The sequence below is a fragment of the Dufourea novaeangliae genome, unplaced genomic scaffold (genome assembly GCF_001272555.1).
Source record: "Dufourea novaeangliae isolate 0120121106 unplaced genomic scaffold, ASM127255v1 scaffold124, whole genome shotgun sequence".
NCBI classification, from domain to species: Eukaryota; Metazoa; Arthropoda; class Insecta; order Hymenoptera; family Halictidae; genus Dufourea; species Dufourea novaeangliae.
In genome coordinates this window covers 2,026,896-2,039,821 of record NW_015374010.1, presented here as the reverse complement: position 1 = coordinate 2,039,821, position 12,926 = coordinate 2,026,896, and the positions used below count along the sequence as shown (strand labels likewise).

The following is a 12,926-nucleotide window of genomic DNA, read 5'->3' as shown; positions in this document are numbered from 1 at the left end:
ATTTCGTTCCATTTGCCCGTTCTACGTCCGTGGGCGTTTCATGCGAATCGGCGGCCATTTTGTCGGAGCTCTTAACGACTGATAACGCGTTAACTTTTTATCTGACATTCTTGTTTCGATATTCTAAATTTATAGATTTTTATGTTCATTTTTCTTTTAAATATGTAAGGTGGTAGTACCAGTCAATGAATACTGGACATAAAGATGAGTATATTAAGTTATTACAATAAGCAAATGATTGAATATTGATTACTTTCAATTCTTTGTTTCATATTCAAACAATTCTCACGACATTAGTTAGAAATGTTCATTTACTTAACACTTTGACTGCCACGTCGCTCAAATATGGGTGACACATACCTTGCAAAGAGACTGGATTATTTAAGTACCGTCACAAAATTTTTACGTAAAATTAATATCGCAGTATAATCTAAAACAAAACCAATGGCGTTAATTAAACGCATATATTTTCGACGATATATAAATGTTGTGATTATCAATATCGTATCCGTTTATACAACCTAAATACTTAACAATTTACCAGACAGGTATTATTTTCATTTTAACCATGAATAAATCGATATATTCGAGAAGGATGACTGCTATTTTCCTCGAACATCGTCGACAAGAGGCTATCATCTTAATCAAATATCGAATTGAAGATTGTGGATACGCTTATCGTGATCTCGAAAGGGGAACTCCCTTTTTTTTTTATTAACTAACGCTGAATAGGCTGTCAGCGGCATCGAGCAAGTTTCCTGCGACCTTTATAATTCGCTGAATCTTTAGAAGCGACTCGATCGGAGGCGAGTAGGCCTCTCTTTTCGGAGATAAAGAAATGAAAAAATTGAATGAGGGGGTTCGCGCCGTTTTAATTTAGCATTCCTGGTGATTTCGACGGGGGACATTCCCCTCGCAGTATTTTAAATTAGCACGGTATTCACCAATTTTTCCGTTATTGTACTACGATAACTCCTCGAATGGTTCACCGAGTAAAAAATGATGAAAATATCGGAAGTCGTTAGTTAAAGATGTATGATCTATCGAGATTTTCGGTGTACATAATCCTTCAGTGTATTCTCACACATTTATTAGTGTAATAAAATTGGTAAACTCCGCAGTTTCATAATTATATTTTTATTTTAAAACGATACAAACTTAAAATTCTTGCTAAACTTTCGCCCAAAAGTTCCTAAAATTAATGCTTTAATAATAAATTTAGAACTCTACACATTTTGAATCTATTAAACTCAATTAACCGTTTGATTGCCACGTCACCCAAATATGGGTGACACGTACATTGCAAAGATGGTTGGATTATTTAAATACCGTGACAAAGGTTTGCGTAAAATTAATATCACAGTATAATTTACTGCAAGGCCGACAACCTCTATTAATTAAACGCATATATGTTCAATCATTTAGGACATGAAAAGTGATTTAAAGTATGTCTGGCTATATACGACCTTTTTCACTGCGGAAATCAACCTGTTAATAAAAGCGACTCTTCTTTGGTTTTGGCTTTTTCGTTTTATCGAAAAGTAATAAAATGGTGACACTTTGGCGCAAAAACATCATATCTTTTGCAAGGAAATGGCCCTTTATTTACGCATAATGTAGCTAAAATATTAAAATAACGAAATATCCTACATGGGACGATAACCAAGTCAGATTTATTTAAAACTTTGTTTTAGAATTTTGCTCTTCAGAAATCACATAAATACCTAAGTATGTACACCGTTCAGGCGTTTCATGCCATTGGATAGTCTCCGCCATATTGGTTTTTAAAGAAAAATTAAGCAAAATTGTTGTAAAACTATTTACTCAAGTCTCTGTTTGTATTAAAAAATTTTGTTCGTTAAAAGTGTATTTCTTACACAGAATTAAGTTCCCAAAAATACGGTATACATATACATATACATATACACTTCAAGGTGGTCTACATCTCCTTAATACATTGACTGCCACAGTGAAAAAGGCCGTACATAGCCAGACACTCTTTATTTCATTTTGTAAGTCGTAAATCGTCTCTATTAAGTAAACCCATATACGGTGTGAGTCAATAAGAAATACTGTCTAAAATAAATTGTTATCTATTTAGAAGCATCGGATGGATCGAATTTGATTTTTTTATATTTAACAATAACTCTTTGTAAATATTGGTAATGCGATATTCCTATTTCGAGTGATACTTTTCGATTACACTTATTCATTTTTAAGTGTAGCATAATGATATTGTAGAGATTTAAAGGCAAATAACTCTGGTAAGTTAAGTGGGTAATTAGGAATATTACAATTCTTCTTTTTCATTATTATTTTTAAGATCCTATCTTGTAGTCCTTGTAACATAAAATATATGCAGTTTATTTATACTGCGATTTATGTTTAGTTAATTACACAACGATATTAATTTTACACAAAATTTTCTAACGGTATTTAAATAATCCAGCCCTCTTTGAATTGTACGTGCTATCTATATTCGACTAACGTGACAGTCAAAGTGTTGAAATGTTGATAACAAAGGTACTGATTCGCCCAAACAAGTTTCTTATGACCCGACCAATGGCGAATCAAGCAAGAAGTGCGGTAAAGAAATCGATATGGTTGAAATTAATGGTATTATTGTCCTGGTAATGAGGTATTTGTCGCGTCTGACAAGCAAGATCGCCCTTTTCCATGGCGAATTAATGCCGGCGGCGTGATCCTGACAGGACCGGCAAGTTGTAAGACGGAGAACCCGTCTCGCGGCGTCGGTTTTGATTATTAAAAAGATAACAAGCCCTCAGGTGGGGTCCCTCTTTACTTTTTCCGTCGCTTACGTCCGCCGCCGGCGGGTGAAAACGTCTTGAGCACAAAAGTGCCCGGCTGCTCTTAATTCCGGTTAATTTAAGGTCGACGCGTTGATGTGTCCTGCCCACAGGCGACACGGACCGTTCTGACGGGACGTTTCCTTCTGGTGAACGTAACAAATATCAAGGCACGGTATACTGAACTCGTGTTCGGTCAATGAACATCAATCATTCGTTGTACCTTCTGTTTTATTAAATGTTCATCGACAATAATACTAGGAATGAAAAATATAATATTCAGTAACGAATGGAGAGCCAAGCATGGAGTATCAATCTTCGCATATAAATTTTGCTTGTTAGTACCAGTCCAAAGAGAAAATTTGTTGTTTCAAAATTTGTGCTCTCAAGCACATCACACAAAAAATCACTACTAGTATTATTATTAGATGTGCTCATATATTTTTAATAAAATGTCACTTGTAACCCTTTCGATTCCAAATTATTTAAAAATTACCAAAGAAATGTTTTGTTGTACTTTTGTGTATATTACATGACATTTAAATGATTCACAGGAACAGTTTAATATTTTGAAACTATCTACTTATCCTCTCAGAGTGATTTCTCCATTTCTCGACTACAACAATTGTGGTATCAATATTCGTCGTATAGATATTGTAGGTAGCACAGAGGCTGATTAAAAATTCGAAATCAAGCATGTCCATTGCGTAGATAAAGAAGAGAAGAGAGAGAGAAAGAGTTCTTAATCCAATCTCACCGTGTATAAACGTGCTCTCGCGGCGAGCCGACGTTTTCGTGTCGTTAAAGGAACCGAGAAGAACAAAGACGCGGACAGGCACACGGGAGAGAAGGGTGGGTTCGTTCACCATCACTAATTACTTTAGTCATCCCCCTTTAACCCTCGACGTCCCTCTTAAACCCACCCTCGTCATAAACTGTAGTGAAGGCTCGAACCTGAACGGAACGGCACCTTGCCTTCTCTTCCGTCTCCCCCGCCCTCTCTCCTCCCTCTTCGCCCTCTCTGCCGCTTCTCAAAGTACAGACTATCCCCCTGGAAAAGCTTTATTATTATCATCCACCCGTACACCGCAAGTCTTTAATTAAATCTCAGCGAAGATTCATAAATCCGGTCGGTGATTATAAATACGAACAGAGACAGAGAAAAAAAAGAAAACGATACACGTTTAAGCACACATTCGTGTTTGCGCTTCTTTCGAAGTAATAATTGAGTAGTTCGCAGGCCAAAGTGACTAACTCGAATTTAAAACATTTCATTTTTTAGAAATTTTAACCTCTTAGTTGTGGTGCCGGTTTCATTCCTTTCTACGTAGGTACTTGTTATTAAAAACTATGATAAATCAATGGTCAGTTTGTTCATAATTATTACTGGATATTGAATAGAAATTAATCCCGAAAACTTAGTTTCTTTATATTCATTTGAATAATATAATTATTTGCATTGAAAAACATAACATATGGACCGTTTATTTTGAAAGTGGTGCAAGTCCATTTTCCAATTCCATTTCATTTTATTTTAGTTTACACTAAATTCAGCATAAATTACGTCATATCTCATTTTTTTTAAAAAAGGACTTACACCACTTTCAAAATAAACGGTCCAATGACGTAATTCATGCTTAATTTAGTGTAAACTAAAATAAAATGAAATGGAATTGGAAAATGGACTTGCACCACTTTCAAAATAAACGGTCCATATAAAAGGTACAAATTTATTATTAAAACATTATCGAAATATAGAAAACAATGTAGATACAATCTAAAAATTCACAGAAAATAAATCGATCCTCGAGATTCATATGTTAATGGGGATTCTGATTCGAAAATTGTTTTTGAACTGTCTGAGTTTTGTTATTAAAAAGAATACGGAGAGAATGTTATTATTATACAGATATAGACCGAACGAGATCGGGCAGTTTCGGCATCTGGTGGCAGCAGTTCGGCATTATTAAGAGAAACAGAAGAGAGGAACTCCGTAGAGAAGAGAAAGCCATCATCAGACAATAATCGCCTTTATGGGTGTTCGTGTGGTGAACCGTGATATTAGATAGCAGCCAAGTGCGCAGAACCACGCTCCTCAAATCGCACAACACTCAACACACCCTCCCCAACAACTTGGAAATTGTTCCTCTTTTTCCTCTCTCTCGGTTTCACGTGAGAATCCAAGGGGAAAAAAATCAATTGCGAGGTCAGAAGTTGATTCCAGAAGGTGACACGGTCACAAAGTGTGTGGGAATTTTCTCGAAAATTTTAGTTAAACCTAGAACGTAATAGTGCTTCGAAGTCTCGTGTGCATTTTTCGTGTTGATTACTTTTTCCTTTATTATCGGGCAATAGTTGTTTCTTCGGATTGATACTTTTGTGGATTAATTTATCGAAACGTTATCCATCCTTGATTTTCTTGTTAAGAGCTTCATTATGATGAAAATTGTGTAATAAGTTATTTACATTTCAATAGAATTTTTGAGTTTGGTGTGTTTTTTTCACATTGGAGTATTCTTTAAATGCATAGAAACTGTCGTTCAATTATTATAAGTTCCTTGAACTTCTGTAGGAATTTTTGATTTATTAGGTTTTGCATTTGCAAAATCCTGCAGAACTATGACATACCCCCAAAACCAAACTCAAACATAGTCCAAACAATATTCCAACTGGAACTATCAATCCAGTGAACAAAATCATCAAAGATTCTGCAGAATCATGACACACCCCCAAAACAAAACTCAAGCCTAGTGCAAACAATATACCGAAATATCTTGCAAAACAATGGCACACCCCCAAAACCAAACTCAAACATAGTCCAAACAATATTCCTGATAACTTACTACTAATTTCACGTTAACCCAAACCCAATTAGAACTATCGATCCAGTGAATAAAATCACCGAAAAATCCTGCAGAACAATGACACACCCCCCAAAACCAAACTCCAGCCCCCACCAAACACAATCACCAAAAAATCCTGCTGACTGATGACACTTCCCTCCTCCTCTTTAACCGTTTTATTACGCCAGCCCGTGGAATCGGGCTCGATATCCCGGAAAGCTTCACTCGTAAAAGAAGAAGAGCTCCTTGAACTCCGCACGACGGGGGCGGTACACACCACCGATTGTTCCTCGAGGAACCAAGGAGAAAGAGAGAGAGAGATAGGCTGAAGGGTGATGGTAGATAACCGTGAAAGAGAGTGAATCTTTTGTATGCGGATGGCGGGCTCGCGAGCGGGGGGAAAATACCGTCAATTTACTCGAACTCGGAAGTACCGGTTGGCTCTAGACACGCGAGGTGTGCGCTCGATCCCTCTGCTCTATGCACGGTCCTTAGATCCTCTCGTAAAACCGCGTCCGTAGTGGTCCATCCGCCAATGGCGGTGAAGGCATGGCGCTCGAGGTGTGAATTATACATGAGAGAATATATCCTTCCATACTCCGTTCTCCCTCTCCCTTTCACCCCCTCTTCGCAACCCCTCGGACTGCCGCCCTCCTTTCGTCGTTTCCTCGCCGATCTCCTATCCCTCTATTCGACCCTTTGCTAACCAATGGTTATCTCTTACCCTTATTTGCGCCCCCATCTGCATACGACCATATGCTCGTGGGTATGCAAAATGTATCATCGTATCGTTCGGACGCGACTGGGGGGAGGGGAGATATTTTTCGAAGAAGTTCGTCGAACGACAACTTTCGCACGCAGTCTGGTCTCATTTAATGATAAATAGACTGTGGATGTTTATGCATTCATAGCAAAATTTAACATGCGAAATGCAGTGAAATGAAGATTTTAGTAATATTTAATTACACTAATATGTTACTATCAACATAATAATACATTTAGTACAAGAAATCAATTTCTATAATGATTTCTAAATTAATGTCTAAGATTCTGAATTTGTAGAAACGTCTGCAGTCCAACGGGAACTTTTGGATGTGGTGGATCAAATAAAATCTTGAATTCAGGAGTTGTTTAACAAATATTCTTGGTGGTGGTTATTTTATATAGGGGAGACCCGGATATAATGGTAGGTTGAGTCAAATGGCGAATGTTATTTTTTGTTTCTATTGATAATACACGTGGAATTTAATTCGGCGTGGTAAAAAATTCTAATATAACTTAAATTCAGAACATATTCTACTTCTTTTTTTTTTGTAAAAATGAGGTAAGCTAATCAAGAATGAGAATTCATGTCACTTAAGTAGCACAACCCTTTTGATTTCCTGAAAAATGATTAGGTACACCTAATAAAAAGATATTAAATAATAATTAACTGGATTAACGATTCCTCAATTCAGTAAATTTTCAGAACATGTAATACACTGGTGTTAAATGCCAAATTCATTGGAAAGATATTAGCGTTAAAACAGGGAAATGGAAGTTGTTTATGGCTCAACTGAATATTTTTCAGGGGGGCAATCGGTGAGAACGATTTTCGCGTGCAATTCCGGCCGGAAATCGGCAAACTACGCTCATGAAATCAAATGAAACTAACTTACAGTGCCATTTTCTGGGCATCGTTTAGTTTCATTAGCGTCGCCGTGCCAGCGTCGGTCTGCGAGCGACGGCGCGGCGTCGGTACGTCGGTGTATACAGACCGGCGAGCGTGTGAGTACACGTGTGCAGCTAATTCTTTCTCTCCTATATACGCCAACGCGATACGACGGTATCTCTCGCGATCGAGTCTGTTCACCACTGTTCGCTTACGAAATAACAGGAAATTGAGAGAAGAAGCGAAATTACGCGAAAATAACGATAAGGAAAATAAATTTGAATATTGATATTGGAACTTTATATTACTGTCAGATAAATTTCTGTGGTAACAGGTGTAATTGTTACACGAAATTGTGAATATTTTTGCAATTTTATAATGAGAAATATTGGAATTGAAGTGATCAGTGGTAAAAATAAGCTGTTGGAAGTATAAATAAATAATTCACTACTTTATTTAATAAACTGGTAGTGTACGGTGATGCGATAGGACGATGCCTTTTAAGATCGAGTCAGTTCAATCTTTTTGCTTGCAAAATGACAAGAAGTTAAGCGAATAGTGGAATTATACAAATTAATAACGAGGAAAATAAATTAATATTTTATACCCAACCCAGACCTTTGGTTAGAGAATGTCTGCCGCCTAATTTACAATCAATGAAAAACAATTCGTACTCTGACAATAATTACGAATAAAAGAGTTTCAAACGATAGTGTGCAAGGGTTGATGACGAGGAAATCTCATTAGTATTAACCAAGACCGCGATCGTTACTTTCAGGAACCACTGTTTGAATCCTACTCGTTGAAAATCGACGTTATAAACGCGTTACGGTTGTCACGGAATCGTAACAACTTTCCGGAATGACTTTTTAATTACTTCGGTTAACGCCGATAACGCGTTCGGAAAGCTCATTTCGATTGAAACTTGACATTATACAGCGAGATTTGAATTAGTGCAACTACGGATAATCTACCAGATTAAATTGCACTAATCCAATCTCTATTATTTTCAGTTGGCGTGCGTCTATTCGAAGTCTGAATAATTGGAAAATCAGTGGTAATGAATTTCCTTGCAAATTTTCATGAGAAAAGCGATTAAAGTTCACTCGACTAATCCGTTGCATGATACAATTTGTAAAAATAGGAATAAAAAAATTTCCATTTTAACGTCTCTGTAAATAGAGACTGTTTTGCACTGACTCGGTTTCTATTATTTTCAGTTGGTGTCGATTCACTCGAGATCGGAATAATCATTCATCATTAAGGTTCACTCTACTAATTTGTTGCATACTTCAATTTGTAGATTTGGAATAAGACCCTGTCCAGTTTAACGTTTTTCCAACAGAATATATTGCACCAACTCGGTTTCCCCTAATTTCTGTTTGTGTCAGTTCCACTCACGATCCCAGCACCTAATAATTCGCCAACAGAGTTCACTCTTCTAACGTATCGAATCGGCCAGTTTCACGAAATATCGTCGAGGTAACAGACACCCCGCGATTTGACGTCTCTCAACCCCGACTTCGTTCGACAAATCCGATCTCGAACAGTATTCAGTCGGTGTCGGTTCACTCGAGATCTCGCAGCATTAGTCTCTATCAATCGAATGAATGGAGTTCCACGGTCGAGGCAACGGCTCCGTCGGTGAATTAAATGCTCTCTCACCCCGTTGGGAACAGAGGGTTTCGTACTCCGTTAAAGCGACAATTAGTGCCCTAATAAGGTCATTAAGCGCCATATATTCTGCGGCGACCTTCCCTTCCCGCCTCGCACGGATTAATTTCCCGATTATACGGGAGCTATTCGCGCGAGTAAGGTGGAATATAATACATGGCGTTAATTAAATAGAAATTAAACACGGAAGAAAGGAACTCGACAAGAAAATAAGGGGATACCATCGCGTTCTTGACCATTGTCGTTAAAATTCTTTCCATTAAGTAGCCCCTCAGGTAACAGGTTGCATTAGAACGAACGAACTCGTGAATAAATTACCGTCTTAATTTACTAGTAATTATCGAACGTGAAAACCAGACGGCAAAGAAGACATGCGGCTCCCGGCTAAATTGGAAATTAACGCACGCACCGTTAAGATCGTTTAACGCGGTATTAAGCATCCCCCGTTTGCCCTTTCACACGGCTATCGAGCAATCGCTTGACCGTGACACGCCTGCACGCATTATAGTGCAAGCAAGATTACCTGAATGTGACACATTCGATACCATTGTCTTGCGCGGCCGATTATAGAGGGCGCATTCTGGATGAATTTCCATTGAATTTATGGACGAATTCGATGCATGGTATACGGAAAACTGGTTCTAATAAGCATAGCTCTGTGATTTTAATTGAATTTAAATTATTAATTATTTACCGAATTTACAGACGAATTCTATGCATCTTGAATAGAAAAAAGGTTCGAATAAACATACCTCTGTGATTTTAATTGAATTTGAATTATTAATTATTCACCGAATTTACAGACGAATTCTATTCGTTCTATTCGTGCATAAAAAAATGGTTCTAGTACGCGCAGTTCTTTATATAAATTATTGTGGAGACATGATTACATTTAAAATAAAACAATCCAATATGGCTGCCATGCATAACAGTACAGTGGCGTTTAGAAATACATTGGGTCTTCAGATTATTGTATAACAACATCTGGGTAGAAAACTATACAACAAATATTTACACCTTCTTCATGACGAGTAAACGTTTAAATAAGTAGAAATTGGGACATTTACCATCCAACGAAATAATTGAAAAATCGCGTCCTGTATTTTCTGTAATCGCGTCACCAGTCCCCGAATGGTATTACAGACAGAGAGGGGAATACATAAATACCGTGAAATCTTTCAAAATAAAATGAAATCTCTTACCTGAGAGTCCTTCAGGCCGAGCTTCTCGGCGAGTTTCTTGCGATCAGGCTTGCTTATGTACTTCTGTATCTGAAACCTCTTCTCAAGGCCACGTCTCTGAAGATCAGAGAAAACCGCCCTACGCATCATCCCCCTGCGTGGCTTGCCCCGCGCGTTCGTCGCCCATGGGAACACCAGACCTGTTCCGGCGAAGTCGCCCAAACCGCCTTGGATCGCGCCTGGGAACGCTGTTCCGCCCCCTGGCGCACCTGGATGATGACCTCCAGTCCCGGAACCAGCAACTGGATCGTTAGACACGAAAGTTTCGTTCAGATTTAATTACAATTTGCAGTTTACTCCTAAATTACTAAACTATCCTGTTACTTATGTTATTACTAATCAATCGTAAAGAATACGACTGAAAGAAAACACGTAATATTTTAGAAAAATATTATTTTTATTTAAGATAGAAACCTACGTTATGCGTATTGATGATAGCCAGACTTAGAGATAATGAAACCCAGCCCTGTTCAAAATATCTTTCGGTTGAAAATTCTACAACATTTGAAAGGAGTTAAGAATCCTAAAAAATGCTGAAACTGCAAATTTCCTATAGAAACTTAGCAATCTAAATTTACATTTTCATTATGAGAATAAAGAAATACGAAATTGTGTAATTTCTCGAGAAATAAGAAATTAAAAACTGTACTTTCTTTCGAGAAATTCTCAAGAAAGAATTCTTGAGAAGGAGCACTACCTCTGCGCACAGAAAAAGCACTTAACCGCAAGAAGAGCACATGCGCTCGAGCAAACAGGTCCGAATTCCAAAAACCATTTTATTCGTCCAAGAAAAGAAGAACGAGCGTCAAAAGCCGAAATTTATTGGTCGTACATCAAAGAGCGGCGGGGGGATGGTTGGAACACGGTAATTGAATCAAAATCATCTAATAACGAACGGGCAATTGAATCCCTAGATCGTATCTGTGTACAATATTGCCAAGCTGAGCGTGACAGCATTATCTGCGCCCGATGATATTTGCACGCACTTGTTGCATGCATGCGTTTCCTCGCTTGTGGCGGTGCATGTACATAATATGGTAGTGCTTTCGCTGCACTTCATATGCACTCCATGTCCCCCATACGAGCCTACCTATAACAAGATATTCGATAAACCGCCCCCCCCCACCCCTCCCTCATCCCTTCCCAACATTGCACGTGCCTGCGTTTTCGTACGGTTTCGCGCCGTGTGCGGAAGTTTCGGTTTTAAACGTTCGCCGGGGACCGTGTTTCCGGTTCTCCCCCATTCCGTTTGTTTATTAACTTTACCCCCGCCGCACCGACGAACTCGAAATAATAATGACGAAAATTTTCACGAAAATTAATCGACGCCCCTCTACCCACCTGTTCCCCCCACATTTTCGTATTCGCTCCAACGCCTGTCCGCGACGAGAGATCGCACGATTGAATAAACCGCGGATTTATTTTGTCCTCTGGTTCGATATATACTTCGTGTACAGCGTATTTCTATTTATCGGATGTGAATATTGTAATAATAATGGCATATGCTGTGTTCACTGTTGTCAATTGAAATTTAGTTATATTTGTTGGAAATTTCAATGAAATCTAGGATAGGGTAAACGCACCAATTAATGAATGTTTAAGAGACTTTGTTACTCTTGAGGTCGAATTTTAAATGATAATAATATTAACACTAAAATTACCAGCGTTGAATGTATACTATATTAAATTCTGTAATATAGTAATATACATAATATACTATAGCACAATCTAGCATAATACAGTATAATACAAATTTGTATGGTAAATTAAAGGCAAACATAAATTCCAACAAAAACACTAATTACTATTTCAATTATCGTAAAATAAGAAATTTACAATTTGAAGGATATCTAGCCATTAGGAGCAGAAGAATGGACATGAACGTTTTACGATTTTGTTTTTTATTGAAAAGGATAAAATATTTACCGGTTATATAAGGTCCTCTGTAGAACAATTGCTGAAGCGTATGGTGTGCGTTAGGGGGTAAATGACGCTGAGGTGGCTGATGACTCGGCCTGTGGTAGGGATGATAGGCTGCCGGTCTGGCGATCGGTTTCGCTATGTTGTAACCCGCTGAATTCTGCAGGTTCTGGAGGAACGCTGGTATCGCCTCCGGCGGAAGACTTTGAAAATTCTCTGCAACAGTACATTTTTAATAATCAGTAAAAATCCAGACACAGGGTACTTAGAATTATCTTTTTATACACCCTTAACCAGTTGCCCTACGATTTCATTGAACATTATAATGTCTCCAGAGTCACTACCCAAATAGCACATGACACCCAATGACGCCTTGAAGACGGCTTAAAAGTGCCTTAGACCTACAATAGTGGTAAAAAGTGACATAAAAACAAAAATTTGTTTAGTATTGCGTAAGCCCCATTGAACCATTCAACTTTGTCCTCACGACATATGACGTATCTGTAAAAACAACAAAGATATTTGAGGTGCAAACGTTAGGTGATTCACCCTGTATATGTGTTCGTAAGAGAGGAATACACAGAGCCACCTGCAATCATTTCATTGTACAAGCGAAAAATCTAAGCATAAATATTCAAACGGGTATAAAATACCCACGTTATGCATCCTACGGTTAGACCACGTTTTTATTCAATAAACAGTAACTCTACAATTAAATATATCTAACGTGTGTTCGATTCAGTTCTTTCACGAACGTGTTGCTCGTCGTATACGAAAGGCTCGCCGTGAT

The 12,926-nt window shown here is 38.0% G+C and overlaps 1 protein-coding gene across 1 annotated transcript in view; it reads right to left on the bottom strand.

The window, feature by feature from the left end:
• LOC107188477 overlaps positions 1–12,926 on the bottom strand; it is a 32,743-nt gene that overhangs the window by 12,583 nt on the left and 7,234 nt on the right. The window contains exons 2-3 of the mRNA XM_015576772.1: positions 12,143–12,352; positions 10,178–10,458 (exon numbers count right to left, since the gene is read on the bottom strand). Of these exons, the coding sequence (XP_015432258.1) occupies positions 10,178–10,458; positions 12,143–12,352 (491 nt within the window). The remainder of the gene's footprint in view (positions 1–10,177; positions 10,459–12,142; positions 12,353–12,926) is intronic.